Genomic DNA, 13,401 nt, shown 5'->3' with positions numbered 1-13,401 from the left:
AAAGATTGCTAATTTGCAGTTTACACACCTGTTTTTCTGAGGCCTCAGTTCTTTTGCCACCTCGGCCTCTTTTCCTGACAGGAGAGCTGCCTTTCCCTGACAGTGAATGATCCAAGAAGCAGGCCAAGAAGAAAGCGACGATGCTTTTTATAATTCTGTATCCAGGTTCTCAATCTATAATGTCTATTTAGTTAGGCATTTAGTTTTTAGAAGCAAGTCGCTACATTTGGCCCATATTCAAGGGCAGAAAAAGTAATTTCCACCTGTTAAACAGAGAAATAGCAAAGGGTTTGTGCACATCTTTTAAAGCTACAGCAATTGAAAAGTGGATCTAAAATTTATATAAAAATGTTTAAGTCCTAGCCTATCCAAATCAATCTTTAGAAAAAATCAAGTTGAAAGACACAGTAGTTGGCTTCAAGGCTTACTAATACCTATTAAGACTGTGGTAATGGCAAAGCATAGGCAAAAAAAAAGAAAAAGAAAATAGCCTAGAAATAAACCCACATGTGCAATCATTAATCATTGACAAAGGTTTTAAAAAAGCAACCCCTCAAGGAAAGAAAAGTTTTTGCATTAGCTGATGCTGCAGTAATTCAATATGCATATGAAAAAAGCAGTTTCAACCACTGCATCATATGTATGTGACACTCAATTTGAGATGGGTTACAATATTCTGAAATATATACTTGCTGCTCCTCTTCATTTCCCAGCATATAGCACTTAAAAACACTTGCAATTTCAAAGTGATGTGCCTTTCTATTTCCCAATAAGTTGAGTGACAGCCAGTCATCCTTCATGGCTTCAGGATAAGGGCTGGAAGGTCATGGTTGGGGCAGTCAGTCCACTCCCCAGTCGTCAGAGAGAGGAGGACAGCTAAAGACCCAATTATCACCCGTGCCAAATCATTTGATCAATCACAGCTATAGTATGAAGTTTTCACAAAAAACCCAAAAGCACTAGGCTAGGGGATTTTGCAGAGCTGAATACGTGGAGGTTCCTGGAACAAAGTTTATCTTTATGCCCCTTCCCAAATGCCTTGAACTATACTGCTATTCAGATGTGTATCCTTTATAGTAAGCCAGTGAATGTAATTAAAATGCTTTCTTGAGTTCTGTGAGCTGCTATAGTAAATTAATAGAACCTGAGGAGGGGAGTCATGCAAACACCAAATTGCAGCAGTTGGTCAGAAACAGAGGTGAAATAGTCTGGGGTGATTAGTAATGGAAATGGGTTCGGCTAGTCTCTTAACTCAGCCCTCAACCTATGGGATCTTACACTATCTGAACGGGGAACTCAACTGAATCTCAGGACACTCAGCCAGAATAAGCCACAGAAGTGATCACTTGTTTGCCGTGTGTGCGTATGGCAGAGGGACCTCACACATTTAGTTCACAACACATTCAGTGATGTAAAATTTCAGGAGAAACTGTTTTCTTCCACACATATACACACTTAAATATACAACTATTAATGGCAAAGCTTCTAGAAGAGAACATAGGAGAACATCTTCACAACCTAAGTGCAGATAAATGTTTCAGGTAAGATATAAGAAGCAACAATTATATTTTAAAAATAGATATGACTTACACTCCATTAAAATTTAGACTTTTTTCGCTACACTAATTGTCCTGATTTGATCATTACACAGTATATAGAAGTGTCAGCCCATAAATATGTACAATTATGTATCAATTTTAAAAAATTAAACTTTTGAAGAGGCAATTCAAAAGAAGCAGAATGCCACTTTAAAAATTAAAACAAAAACTAAAAAAAAAAACCAAAAAACCAAAAAAAAAAAAAACACCTCATCAAAAGTCAGCTTTAGAGCCCGGCGCGGTGGCGCAAGTGGTTAAAGGTCCTCCCCTTGCACGCCTGGGATCCCATATGGGCGCCGGTTCTAATCCCGGCAGCCCCGCTTCCCTTCCACCTCCCTGCCTGTGGCCCGGGAAAGCAGTCGAGGACGGCCCAAAGCTTTGGGAACCTGCACCCGCGTGGGAGACCCGGAAGAGGCTCCTGGCTTCGGATCGGCATAGTATTGGCCAGTTGCGCTCACTTGGGGAGTGAATCATCGGGTGGAAGATCTTCCTCTCTGTCTCTCCTCTCTGTATATCCGCCTTTCCAATCAAAAAATAATAAAAATAAATATTTTTTTAAAAAAAAGGATTGTAGAAGAAAAATTACTTGGAGACAAATAGAAAAAACTTAAAAAAAAAAAAAAAAAAAGTCAGCTTTAGGGCCCCAGTGTGGTAGCCTAGTAGCTAGAGTCCTTACCTTGCACACGTCAGGATCCCAGTAGGGCGCCGGTTCTTGTCACAGTGGCCCCACTTCCCACCTAGCTCCCTGCTTGTGGCCTGGGAAAGCAGTAGAGGCCAGCCCCAAGCCCTGGGACCCTGCACCTGCATGGGAGACCTGGAGGAGGTTCCTGGCTCCTGGCTTCAGATCAGCTCAGCTCTGGCCATTGCGGCCACTTGCGGGGTGGGTCAGTGGACAGAACATCTTCCTCTCTGTCTTGCTTCCACTATATATCTGACTTTCCAATAAAAATAAAGAATATTTTTTTCAAAAAAGAAAAAGCTTTACGCAGCTAAACAGGCTAATCTACAGACAGGGAGGAAACAGTCCTAAAATATCCACCTGACAAAAATACTTATATCCAAAATATGTAAGTGAGCTCTATAATTCAATAATAATGGCAAAAATCACTTTGTAAAAGAAGATACAAGAGTGGCAAAAAAAAAAAAAACTACATGAATATGTACTCAACATTATTATCAGGTATGCTAACTAAAACTAAAATGTAAAACTACTCTACACACTCCAGAATGGATAAAATTAAGAATGTAAACACCAAATGTTAAGAATGTGGAACATCCACAATTTCCGTGACAAGAATGAAAATGGTACGCACATCACTTTGGGGAAAAAAGGTCTATAGCCTAGTATAGAGTCAAGTATAAACAAATTATGCAACCTAGCAAGTCCATGCCTAAGTGTTTAGCCAAGAAAAATGAAAGTTTATGTGCACAAATAAGACTTGGATAAGAATATACACAGCAGCTTTATTCATAATTGCCAAAAACTGAAAATAGCTCAAGTACAGTATCAACGGAAGAATGAATAAACAAACTATGGTATATTCACACAACAGAATACTACTCAGCAATAAAAAGGAATATACCACAGAAACAACAACACAGATAAATTTCATTTCTCACCAGCCTAATTTTTTTTTTAGATGTACTTATTTTTACTGGAAAGGCAGATATACAGAGAGGAGGAAAGAGAGGAAGATCCTCTGTCCGCTGATTCACTCCCCAAGCGACTGCAATGGCTGAAGCTGCACCTATCCGAAGCCAGGAGCTTCGTCCTGGTCTACCATGCAGGTACAGGGTCCCAAAGTTCTGAACCAGCCTCCACTGCTTTCCCAGGCCACAAGCAGGGAGGTGGATGGGAAGTGGGGCCACTAGGATTAGAAATGGCACCCATATGGGATCCCAGCATGTGCAAAGCAAGGACTTTTAGCTGCTTGGCTACCATGCTGGGCCCACCAGCATGAATCTTAAATGGATTAATAAAGATTTAACTTCCAGATAAGTTCAGTATCACATAATACAATGTAAACAACAATAAAAAAAAAGATTTAACTTCCTTTCAATTTTAACTTTAATATAGTAAATACAAACATTTAACCAACAGAGCTCCTGGAGGTCCTCAATAATGTTTGAAAGTAGAAAGGGGTCATAAGACAAAGATGTTTGAGATCTTTTGATCTTGTTAAGGTTGAATACATACATGCCCTACATTGTAAAAATTATACTCCCAAGTACAAAGAGAAACTCTTCTATTTGTGTATCCAAGAAGCTTTATAGGAATGCTCACAACAGCATTATTGGTAATAGCAAAAAAACCCTAGAACCAACAAAATCTGCAAAATTTGAAGCATGAATACATCAAATACATTACTACAGTGGAATGTTAAACAATGACTTTTTTTAAAATGAATTATATGTCCACTCACTGTCTCAGTCTATTTTCTGAACACCTGAAACTAAGTGATTTATAAAGAACAGAGATTACTATGCCTCAGTTCTGGAAGCTGGGAAATTCAAAGGCATACTGCCAGCAACTGGATGAAGGTCTTTATGCTGTGCTATGTTCGCCAAAGGCAGAAGAGTGAGCAAGCATGCAACATTTAAAAAAAAATCAGGCTGAATTCATTCCTTTTATTAGGAATCAGTACCAAAATCATGGCATAAACCCACTGCTGAAGGCAGAATCCTCTTGACTTAATCACTTCTTAAAGGTCCCACCTCTTAATAATTTTGCAATGCCAAGTAAATTTCACCATGAGTTTTAGAGGAGACATTCAAACCTACAGCATATATCAGCATAAACAATTCTTAGGAACATGGATGGTATTAAGAAAAGTCATTTTGAAAAGTATGCAATATAAGCAGGGGTTTGTCCTGGTGGCTAACATGCTCTTGGGATGCTAGCAGCCCATATCCAAGCACCAGGTTTCAGCCCTAGCCCTGCTTTCATTTCCATTTTCCCCACAAATACACACCATAGGAGGCAGCAGGCAAAGGTTCAGATCCTTAGGGTTCTGCCAAGTACATAGGGGACCTGGACTGAATTCCTGGCTTCCATCATCAGCCAGGTCTAGTCCAGCTGTTGTGCATGTTAGAGAAGAAACACACGGACCGCAGGTGAAGGAGCACTTTCTGCTCTCTTCCCCTGCCTCCCTCCCACTGCTTCTAAAATTAAAAAAAAAAAGTAAAATAAGTAATAATTTCTTCCAACATGTACTATCAAATGCCAAATTTGGGTACATACTAAGGAAAAAATTATAGCTCAAAACAGACATAGATTTCAAGTACTTAGAGAGCTCTAAATGTTACAAACTTAAGTTTAAAAGGTGGCTTGGTATGTATGAACTTGGTAATAAAAATGAAAATTGGTCAAAAATGAGGAAGTTCAATTTAGCTAATTAGCTAGGGAAGACCATTTTCAAAATTTTTTTCAAATACAATGCTTTCAGTCTGCTGTTAGTATGCAAAGATATCAATACCCAGCTTGATTTTTACAGTCAGAATTTTAGCTTCTAGTACCAAGCCCTACAATCTTGAACAAGTTGCTTATCCATCAGAATTTGGTTTTCTTATATACAAACAGGAATAACACCTCCATATCACAGGGGGAAAAAATACATGAAAGTACTTTGAGACCCATAAAACCTTGCTTTCCAAGTGCAGTCCCTAGGTCAGCAGCATTGGTGTAGTCTCATACCTTGTAAGAAACTCAGATTCTATGGGCACATTCCAGACCTACTAAACCAGAATACGTGTTTTAACAAGCTCGTCGACTGATTCCCAGGCACATTAAAGTCCGAGGAGCACTGGTATAAAGTACTTGGTGGACAGCCATCTTTGCCATAATAACTCATTAGAGGCTCCTTTTGTTCCCAGATAGTCTTGTGATCTGCTAACTCATTAACAGTATGACATCAACAACACTGACATCACCTCCCTCAGCTCACCATTTCACAGGCTGCGATAGTAATGAACATGGACCCTGGTCTAGGCTTCATTGCTGACCTGCAACCTAACTTTGGGAAGATGACTTCACTTCTCAAATCTTTCCTAATTTTTAAAATGAGGATAGATCATTATGTTTCAACTTGAGGTCCTTGGAATCAATGGAGCCTAGAAAGACGGTGAGAGAAAAAAGCCGGCAGTTTAATGGCTAAGTACATTGGGTCAGTACAGCTTTGGCACTTAGTAGTGTGTGATCTTGGCCAACTTACTTAATCTACCTGAACTTCAATATCTTCAACTGTAAAATTAGTATTATGATAATACCTAACCTGAAGATTAAGCAGTAAAAGAATACGATTAGAAATGAGTGTTTTACTAGGTAACTTTTTCAAGACAATACAAGCAGACTACATCATGATTGAATTGGTGGTCACACAGGTGTACATACCTGTTGAAATTTTTCAAGCTATACACTTTGAAAGCATGCTATACCTCAAAAATCTCATTTTAAAAGAATGAGAGAATGTACTCTGAAGTTAACCTATATGAGTTCAAATCCTCATTTTGCCATCTGCAAACTGGAAACTTCAGATAAATGATTTAACTCCTCTATGCCCTAAATCGTCAGATTTATAAAGTGATACCAAAACTTAAAAAGTCACTTTAAGAAGTTGTAAGAATTAAACATTCCTATCAGATAATATATAGATAAATTTTGCACTGTAAATCCCATTGATGTTAACTATTATTACTTTTATCCACTATTTTTAACTATTAAAAAAAACGGATTTATTCACAAAAAGATTATAGTCACAACATTATGCTTTTTCTTTGGATTAGAATTATAACATAAAAAGCAAATAATCTCATGGATCAATAAAGTATGATAACAGTAACCAGAGATTGTTTGATAATTACATGTGCCTTTGATTAATTAAAACAAGGATAACTTCATTAACAATTACAATTTATATAGGAGTAATGAATTCATGGGACACAGGAAAAAAATAATAAAAGATTTTCTTTTAATAACAAGGTAAAATAGCTGCTGTGTTGCCATCTGATCCAGGTCCTCGACTTCTGGAATTTGAAGAGTTATGTGGCTATCCACAGTCATAGCAGCACTATTTACAATAAGAAAGAGCTGGAAGCAACTCATGTGTGCATGGACAAGAAAATGTGGGGTGTGTGTGTGTGTGTGTGTGTGCGCAACAGAACAGTGTAGTCTTTAAAAGGAAGGCAATTCTGTGCTCCACTCAGCAGCACATAAACTAAAAAGGAAAGAAATTCTGATAACATGTTATAACATGGATGAGCCTTGAGGACATAACACAGCCTCAAAAATACATGTACTGTATGACTTCACTTTCATAAGGTACCTAAAGTCCAATTCAGAGAGACATAAAGTAGAAGATGGTTGATAGAGCTGGGTGGAGGAGAGAAAACGGGGTTCATGGGCATAGTTTCAGTTTTGCAAAATGAAGAGTTCTGTAGATTGCACAACAATGTGAATGTACTTAACACAACTGAATGGTAATTACACTTCCAAAAGGTTAATATGAACCATTTTATGTTTTTCCACAACAAATAAATACCTAGTACAGTGACTCCTACAGCATTAATACTTTAAAGCTTTTGTGAACCTATTTAGAATGCATGTTTCCTTTCCTTTTATTCAAATGATCTGCATATTTTTTATGTCTGTAACTACATCTAAAACAACTTTACTGGCAGGTCTTTGATTTTATATACATTAAATCTTTAGATTTAATCCTTTGAACACAGTACTGGCCTTTCATTTGGCTTTTGTTCTTTAATTGACTTATGATACTTAGGTGCTTTGAGGTGGAGGCAGCATTGCTAGACTATTAGTGACCCTCAGAGAAAGAATGACATTCCTTAATGTAGCAGGAATATCACCTCTGCCAGCACACAGGGTCTCAAGACCAAAAGAAGTCTGATTTGTGGTCCATTACTAGAGTCTCTTACTATTCGGGGAAAACATTAGGAAGGGGCTTGAAAAAGGAAAGGAGAAGAAAGAGAGCAAAGGGCTACCAGCAGCCCAATGCCTTTTGTGGTCTGTGTGTATGCCAGAGGCAGCTGGTTAAGCTGCTGTTGTTTTGTGCTGCTGAGGCAAGGAAAGGAAAGCCTTTTTCCTCACAAAGGTGAAACTCAAAGGAAAAAATATATAAAGATTAAAGGTTGTCCTGCTTTCCCTCTGCTCAGTTTCCCTGAATAGAAGAACAGTAACCTATGCAAAAGAACCATATTTAGCTTGAGTCATCCTAGCCCAGGAATAAAAGGGAGATGGCTAGATAGTCAAGAAATTACTATTCATTCTCCCCATCCATGAAAGTTTTACCAACGAGTTTACCTCCTCAGACTGATGAGAGACCCCCAAAAAGCATAATGAGATATTTTCAATTTTTTTTAAAGTTCAAAGTTCAATTATCACCAGATGTTAACTGAGTACAGAACAAACTTTGCTGCTAATTTTTTTAGTACATAAATTGTTTCACAAATAGAGGAGCATCATGATCACCAACCAAGTCAGTTCTTTACAAAGTTGTTGGTCATCAAACTATTCATCTCAGTTACTTCATTTCATGTACAGATGGCAAAGCATGTAGCTCCTGAAGTTGCCTACTCATCTCCAAGAACAAACCTCTGTAATATTTTACAAAAACAAGAGGATTCTGGCTAATAATGATAAAAGAACAGCGGAGAAACAAAAAGTTAATATTGCCAAAAGTGAAATTCTAATCAAACATAAACAGAGTTATAGATGAAATGGATGACTGTGAAATTGCTGACACTGTTACAATTTAAGAGACTCTACAGTATGCTGCTTGGGAAACTTAGCAACTGCAAGCTTATCAAGGCAAATGAACAAAGAAGTTGTGGTCAAAAAGATAAATGTCCAAGGAGTGAAACTGCAAAAAAAAAAAAAGTTGCATTATAGGAACTCTCAGAGATTTTTCACAATAATGAAAGTGCAAATGACAAACTATTAAAAGCTGATACAAACTTAGAAAGGATAAACCAGGGCACAAAAAAGATTCCATAAAAGTTGATGAGAAGGCAATCACTGTTGAAACTTCTCTTGTTATTTTACAAAGAAGCAAAACACTTTAACTCACATGGCTTTGTTTAAAATTGATGTTCAAGTCACAGTGGACAAAATAAAATTTTACTTTTTTTACTTCCCTATATATTTGCAAACAACAGTAAGAATGTTTATAATGCTTAACTAAAAAACTTTCCTTCAGATTTATTTATTCATCAAAAGGTAAAGAAACATAGAGATCTTTCGCCTGCTGTCCAAATGGCTGTAACAGTTAGGGCTAGAGTAGGCCAAAGCCAGAAGCCAGAAACTCCATCCCTATGCCCACATGAGGGCAAGGATCCAAGTACCAACCATCACTGCTGCCTTCCCAAGGGTAATAGCAAGGGAGCTGGATCAAAAGAAGAGTAGGCAAGACTTGAACTAGCTCTATGACATTGAATCAACCCACTGCACCTTAATGCTGGCCCCTGGAGAAAAACTTTTAAAGGTCACAGACCAAAGGTAATGTTTCCCAGTGATTATTGATTTTGCTTTGCTTGGTTTTAACTGGCATGGTCATTTGTATAGTTCTACACTATTAAATAAAATGAGAATTTTTTGTATCTACAATTTCAGACACACTAAGAAGCTTATTATTCATAACTAAAGAAAGACCTTGTACCATTTCCCCTACTACTTATAACCTGCTCAAAGAAAAAGGATTTAAGCTACTTTAGAGTAATGTAGAAAAAAGTTTTTCAGGTACTGATAATGACTAAAAACCAATCTAAACATGCCATATCCAAACATGCAATTCTTCAAACTCATAATATTACTTACCAGTGATAAAAATATCATGAGACATTTGCTTTGCACATTTAATATTTTAAGCATATTGCTAGTCAGCATAGTTTTTTTTAAAAAAAGGACTGTTTCTTTTTTTTTAAATTATTTATATTTATTGGAAAGGCAGATATATAGAGAGAGGAGGAGAGACAGAGAAAAAGATCTTCCATCTGATGATTCACTCCCCAAGTGACTGCAGTGGCCAGAGCTGCACCAATTCAAAGCCAGGAGCCAGGAGCTCTTCCGGGTCTCCCACACGGGTGCAGGGTCCCAAGGCTTTGGGTTGTCCTCGACTGCTTTTCCAGGTCACAAGCAGGGAGTTGGATGGGAAGCAGGGCTGCCGGGATTAGAACCAGCACCCATATGGGATCCTGGCGCATTTAAGGTGAGAACTTTTAGCTGCTGGGCCATGGCGCCAAGCCCAGGATTATTTATTTTTATTTGAAAGGAAGAGTTACAGATAGAAGGTCAGAGAGAAGGAGAGAGAGATCTTCCATCTGCAGGTCCACTCCCCAAATGGCGGTAACAGTTGAAGCTGAGCCGATCCAAAACCAGGATCCCAGGGCTTGCTCCAGGTCTCCCACATGGGTGTAGGGTCCCAAGAAACTGGGTCATCTTCCACTGCTTTCCAAGCTATATGCAGGGAGTTAGATTAAAGTGGAGTAGCTGGACATGAATCAACAGCCATGTTAGATGCCAATGCTGCAGGTGGAGGATTAGTTTGCTAAGCCATTTCACTGGTCCCAAAAATAAATTTTCTTACTCCAAGATATGACAGACATCCACCACTTGGTACAGTCAGAAGACTTGACCTCAACTTCCTTCAGATAATTTTCACTCAAGACAAACACATAAAAGATGTCAACTGTTCTCACTCATCCTCTTCTTGTAACCCCTCTAATTCCCAAGTCAAAACTTCATTTCAGCTCAGAGTCTCTTTTGAGGACCTTGAGAACGAAAGCCATTTGCCATTTCCCATTTCTCGGAGCTATCTGCCAGAACATTAGTATCTTGCTCTCATGGTCCACATGACTTAAGTACCAGTTTTCTCTTTTGATTCAAATCCAAAATCTTGGTCCTAAACTAAGTAATTACTATCTGTGGACCCATAAGACTGCAAGGGATCTAAAGCCACCTAAGGCCAGCTCCTTTTCGCTACTAAAGAATTCATTCCTCCTAAAATATTCACAAGAGTTGGTCCAGCAATGACTGTTTTAACACTTTCAGTGACAGAATGCCCTCTACCCTCCACCAACCAGCTCTGACTATACATCTGGTTAGAAAGATTTTTATTAGCCAAAACAAAACTCCTGTACAGTTATTTTTGACTCATCTTCCTTAATTCCATATTTTGGAGAAATGCATAAAGTTAATTGTTCTTATTGAAAGCTCGCTTAATATTTAAAAAGCCTTGATTTCTTTTTTCCATATTACACATATTCAGTTCACAAAGCATGGTTTTCAAGTCCTTCCCCTCATAGTCACAGTTCTCTGAACCAAGAATGAGCTTGCAAAGTGATTGAACAATAAATTGGTGAACTGCTTCCTTTGTCAGCATTTAGGTTGTCAGATAATTACAAGTGACCCCTTTGCTCATACAGCTCCATTATTATGTAAAAGTTACTCATTTAGAACCAAGCTGGACTGCAACACCCATTGGTTCCAGTGGAAGTTGGGAGTGAAAACAGAACCAACCCAGCAATTGCAACCACCAGCTGATTGGGGCGATGGACTGTGCCGGGCCCTGTACTGGCTAGCACATACAAGAATCTGGTTTGAGAACACCTCAGACAAAGTCTCTTTGGAGATATCCCCAATAGAAATGCCGGACTCAGAACCCTAACCAAGAAAAGACAGAAGACAGAACAGGTCAACCAACCATCTCAGCTATATCTTGGCAGCGAAATACGGGGCAAACAGAGACTCTGTGATGGACTATGTCAATCAGTGGATTCTTCAAAGACCTCATTGTGCTTGGAGTGGCAAGACGGGCAGTGATTCATAACTACTGAAATATCAAAACCACTTGAACAAGAACCTCAGAGCATGCCCTACATCTGGGACCTGGGGAGGGTGGGAAATTGAGTGGGCCTTCTCCCTTAATACACCCCTTTAAACATGAAGGAAACAATTTGGAAAAAATAATAATCTTACCCACTTTCTTGTAGCCCTTGAACCTTTTTACCCTAATTAACTATGTAACGATTGTCAAAATATAATAAAAAAAATTTAAGAAAAAAAAAGTTACTCATTTAAACGATGGAAGTGGCTCTCAGCATAAACCACGATCTTCAAGGAATGAAAAACTAAAGTTCTGAAAATGGGAAAGAGCTCTATTTTTCTTCCTTTTTTTTTTAACTTAGCCAATTACTGGAACAGAATAAAGCAGAGGCATCTGGCACAAAATCCTCCTCTTTGCTACAAAGCCAAACACACATGTCCGGCAGAAGGACTCAACAATGGGAAAGTTAGTTAAGAAGCAATTTTGCTTCATGTCCCTAAGATACTTGGACCCAATGTAAAGAAAGCAGTAATGGTTAGCTGAAGAATATTCTTTGTACTTTGCCTGAAGCAGGTACCTGAAAGAAAGATCAAACATCGTGCGCTCAAAAGTTGAAAAGAAGTGGCCGATTTCTCCTAGCCTGGTAGGAATAATCATCGAGGAAAACAACCGCCATCACCACCAGCAATTCAGCCAGCGGTGCCTATCAGGGCACCAGTGAGAGGATTCCTCAAATTCTCAGTAGGTGCAGACAGTTAAAGTCCTGTCCTCAGAGGAGCCCTTAACCCCAGGAAGTCCAACAGGAGGCAGCGCAGAGCAGGGACTAGGTCCCCTGCACTCAGGGAAGCCTAGCTCAGCAGCACCTAGATGAGGTGCTCTGTCTGCGACTTCTAGTGCCCCACGACAGTGGAGGAATCCCATACTCAGGGGGCAGATGATGGCTGGAACCGAAGATGTCCTGGGTGGGAGTGTGTGCCTGTGCGTGTGTGCGCGGTGGAGGGGGAGGGGGTCTGACTGTTAAAACTGTCCCCTGGAGATGAATGAAGAGGTCTGATAAGAACAGAAAAAAAGAGGAAGGGAAAGACGTAAGAATTGTTTCATATTTGGTTGCAGAAACTAGGAACTGTCTCCTTGTCCGTGCCCTTCGAGCTAAGGTGGTGGTAGCAACAGCGGAGCAGGTGTCCTGGGCCCTCATCCAATGAGCTGAGTCCTCGCCTCTCTCAACCTCATCTTGGGCTGCGTCCGCCAGCCTGTCCCCACAACTGCCCCGGAGAATTCCCAGTCCTGCTCCTCAGGCTTTTTCTCCTCTGAGGTCCAGCTGAGGGCTCCCCACTTCTCTTCGCCCTCCTCCCCACCTCACCCGACCGCACACACGGAACTCCACCTCGGCTTCCCCCGGCTTCCCCCAGCCTAGGGCTCCGCACCACCGCCCGCCGGCCAGGCCTGCCTCCCCTCGGCCAGGTTCGCCCTTTGCCTCCTTCACACGGCGGCTCCCCTCAGACCGGCGTCCTCCCTCCCCGCCTCGGGCCACACTCACAGAACTCGGCGATGTACCAGGTCACGGCGTAATTCTCCTCGCACCAGTCCAGCGTAGAGGTCGTGGAGCCCCAGTAGCCCTCGCGGTCCACCGCCGGAGCCATCGCGCCGCCCGCCGCCGCCGCCCAGGCGCTCCGCTCGCTGCGCTCGGCTCGGCGGGATCCCAGGCCGGCTCGGGCCCAGCTCTCCTCACGCCCGAGGGGCGTGGCCCGCGCCGTCACTGAGGCGGCGGGCGGGGAGGCCACGCCCACCGGCGCCGCCGGGCGCCCGGGCCGGTCGGCAGGGCGCGGGGTGGCCGCAGGCCCCCTCCCTCCGTGGGCGGGACAGGGGCGTGATCCAGGAAGGAGTGGGAAACCTGGGCGGGCCGGCCCGCCTAGACACGCCCTTGGCAGGAGGTCGGGGGATCCTCGTGTCCTGGGGCTCTCTTCTGT

At 41.0% G+C, this 13,401-nt stretch overlaps 1 protein-coding gene across 2 annotated transcripts in view; it reads right to left on the bottom strand.

Annotated features, from left to right (window-relative positions):
* Nucleotides 1-13,139, bottom strand: part of ACER3 (alkaline ceramidase 3) — a 132,250-nt gene extending 119,111 nt beyond the window's left edge. The window contains exon 1 of one of the 2 annotated variants that reach the window (XM_040964438.1): nucleotides 12,972-13,139. In XM_040964438.1, the coding sequence (XP_040820372.1) occupies nucleotides 12,972-13,074 (103 nt within the window). In that variant the 5' untranslated portion in view covers nucleotides 13,075-13,139. The remainder of the gene's footprint in view (nucleotides 1-12,971) is intronic. The other variant, XM_040964439.1, reaches the window with a different exon arrangement.
* Between the last annotated feature and the right edge of the window lie 262 nt (nucleotides 13,140-13,401).

Source organism: Ochotona curzoniae, unplaced genomic scaffold (genome assembly GCF_017591425.1).
Source record: "Ochotona curzoniae isolate NIBS_2020 unplaced genomic scaffold, NIBS_Ocur_1.0 scaffold_3223, whole genome shotgun sequence".
Lineage (NCBI taxonomy): Eukaryota > Metazoa > Chordata > Mammalia > Lagomorpha > Ochotonidae > Ochotona > Ochotona curzoniae.
Note: the sequence above shows the minus strand (reverse complement) of the source record. Positions and strands in the feature narration are given on the sequence as shown.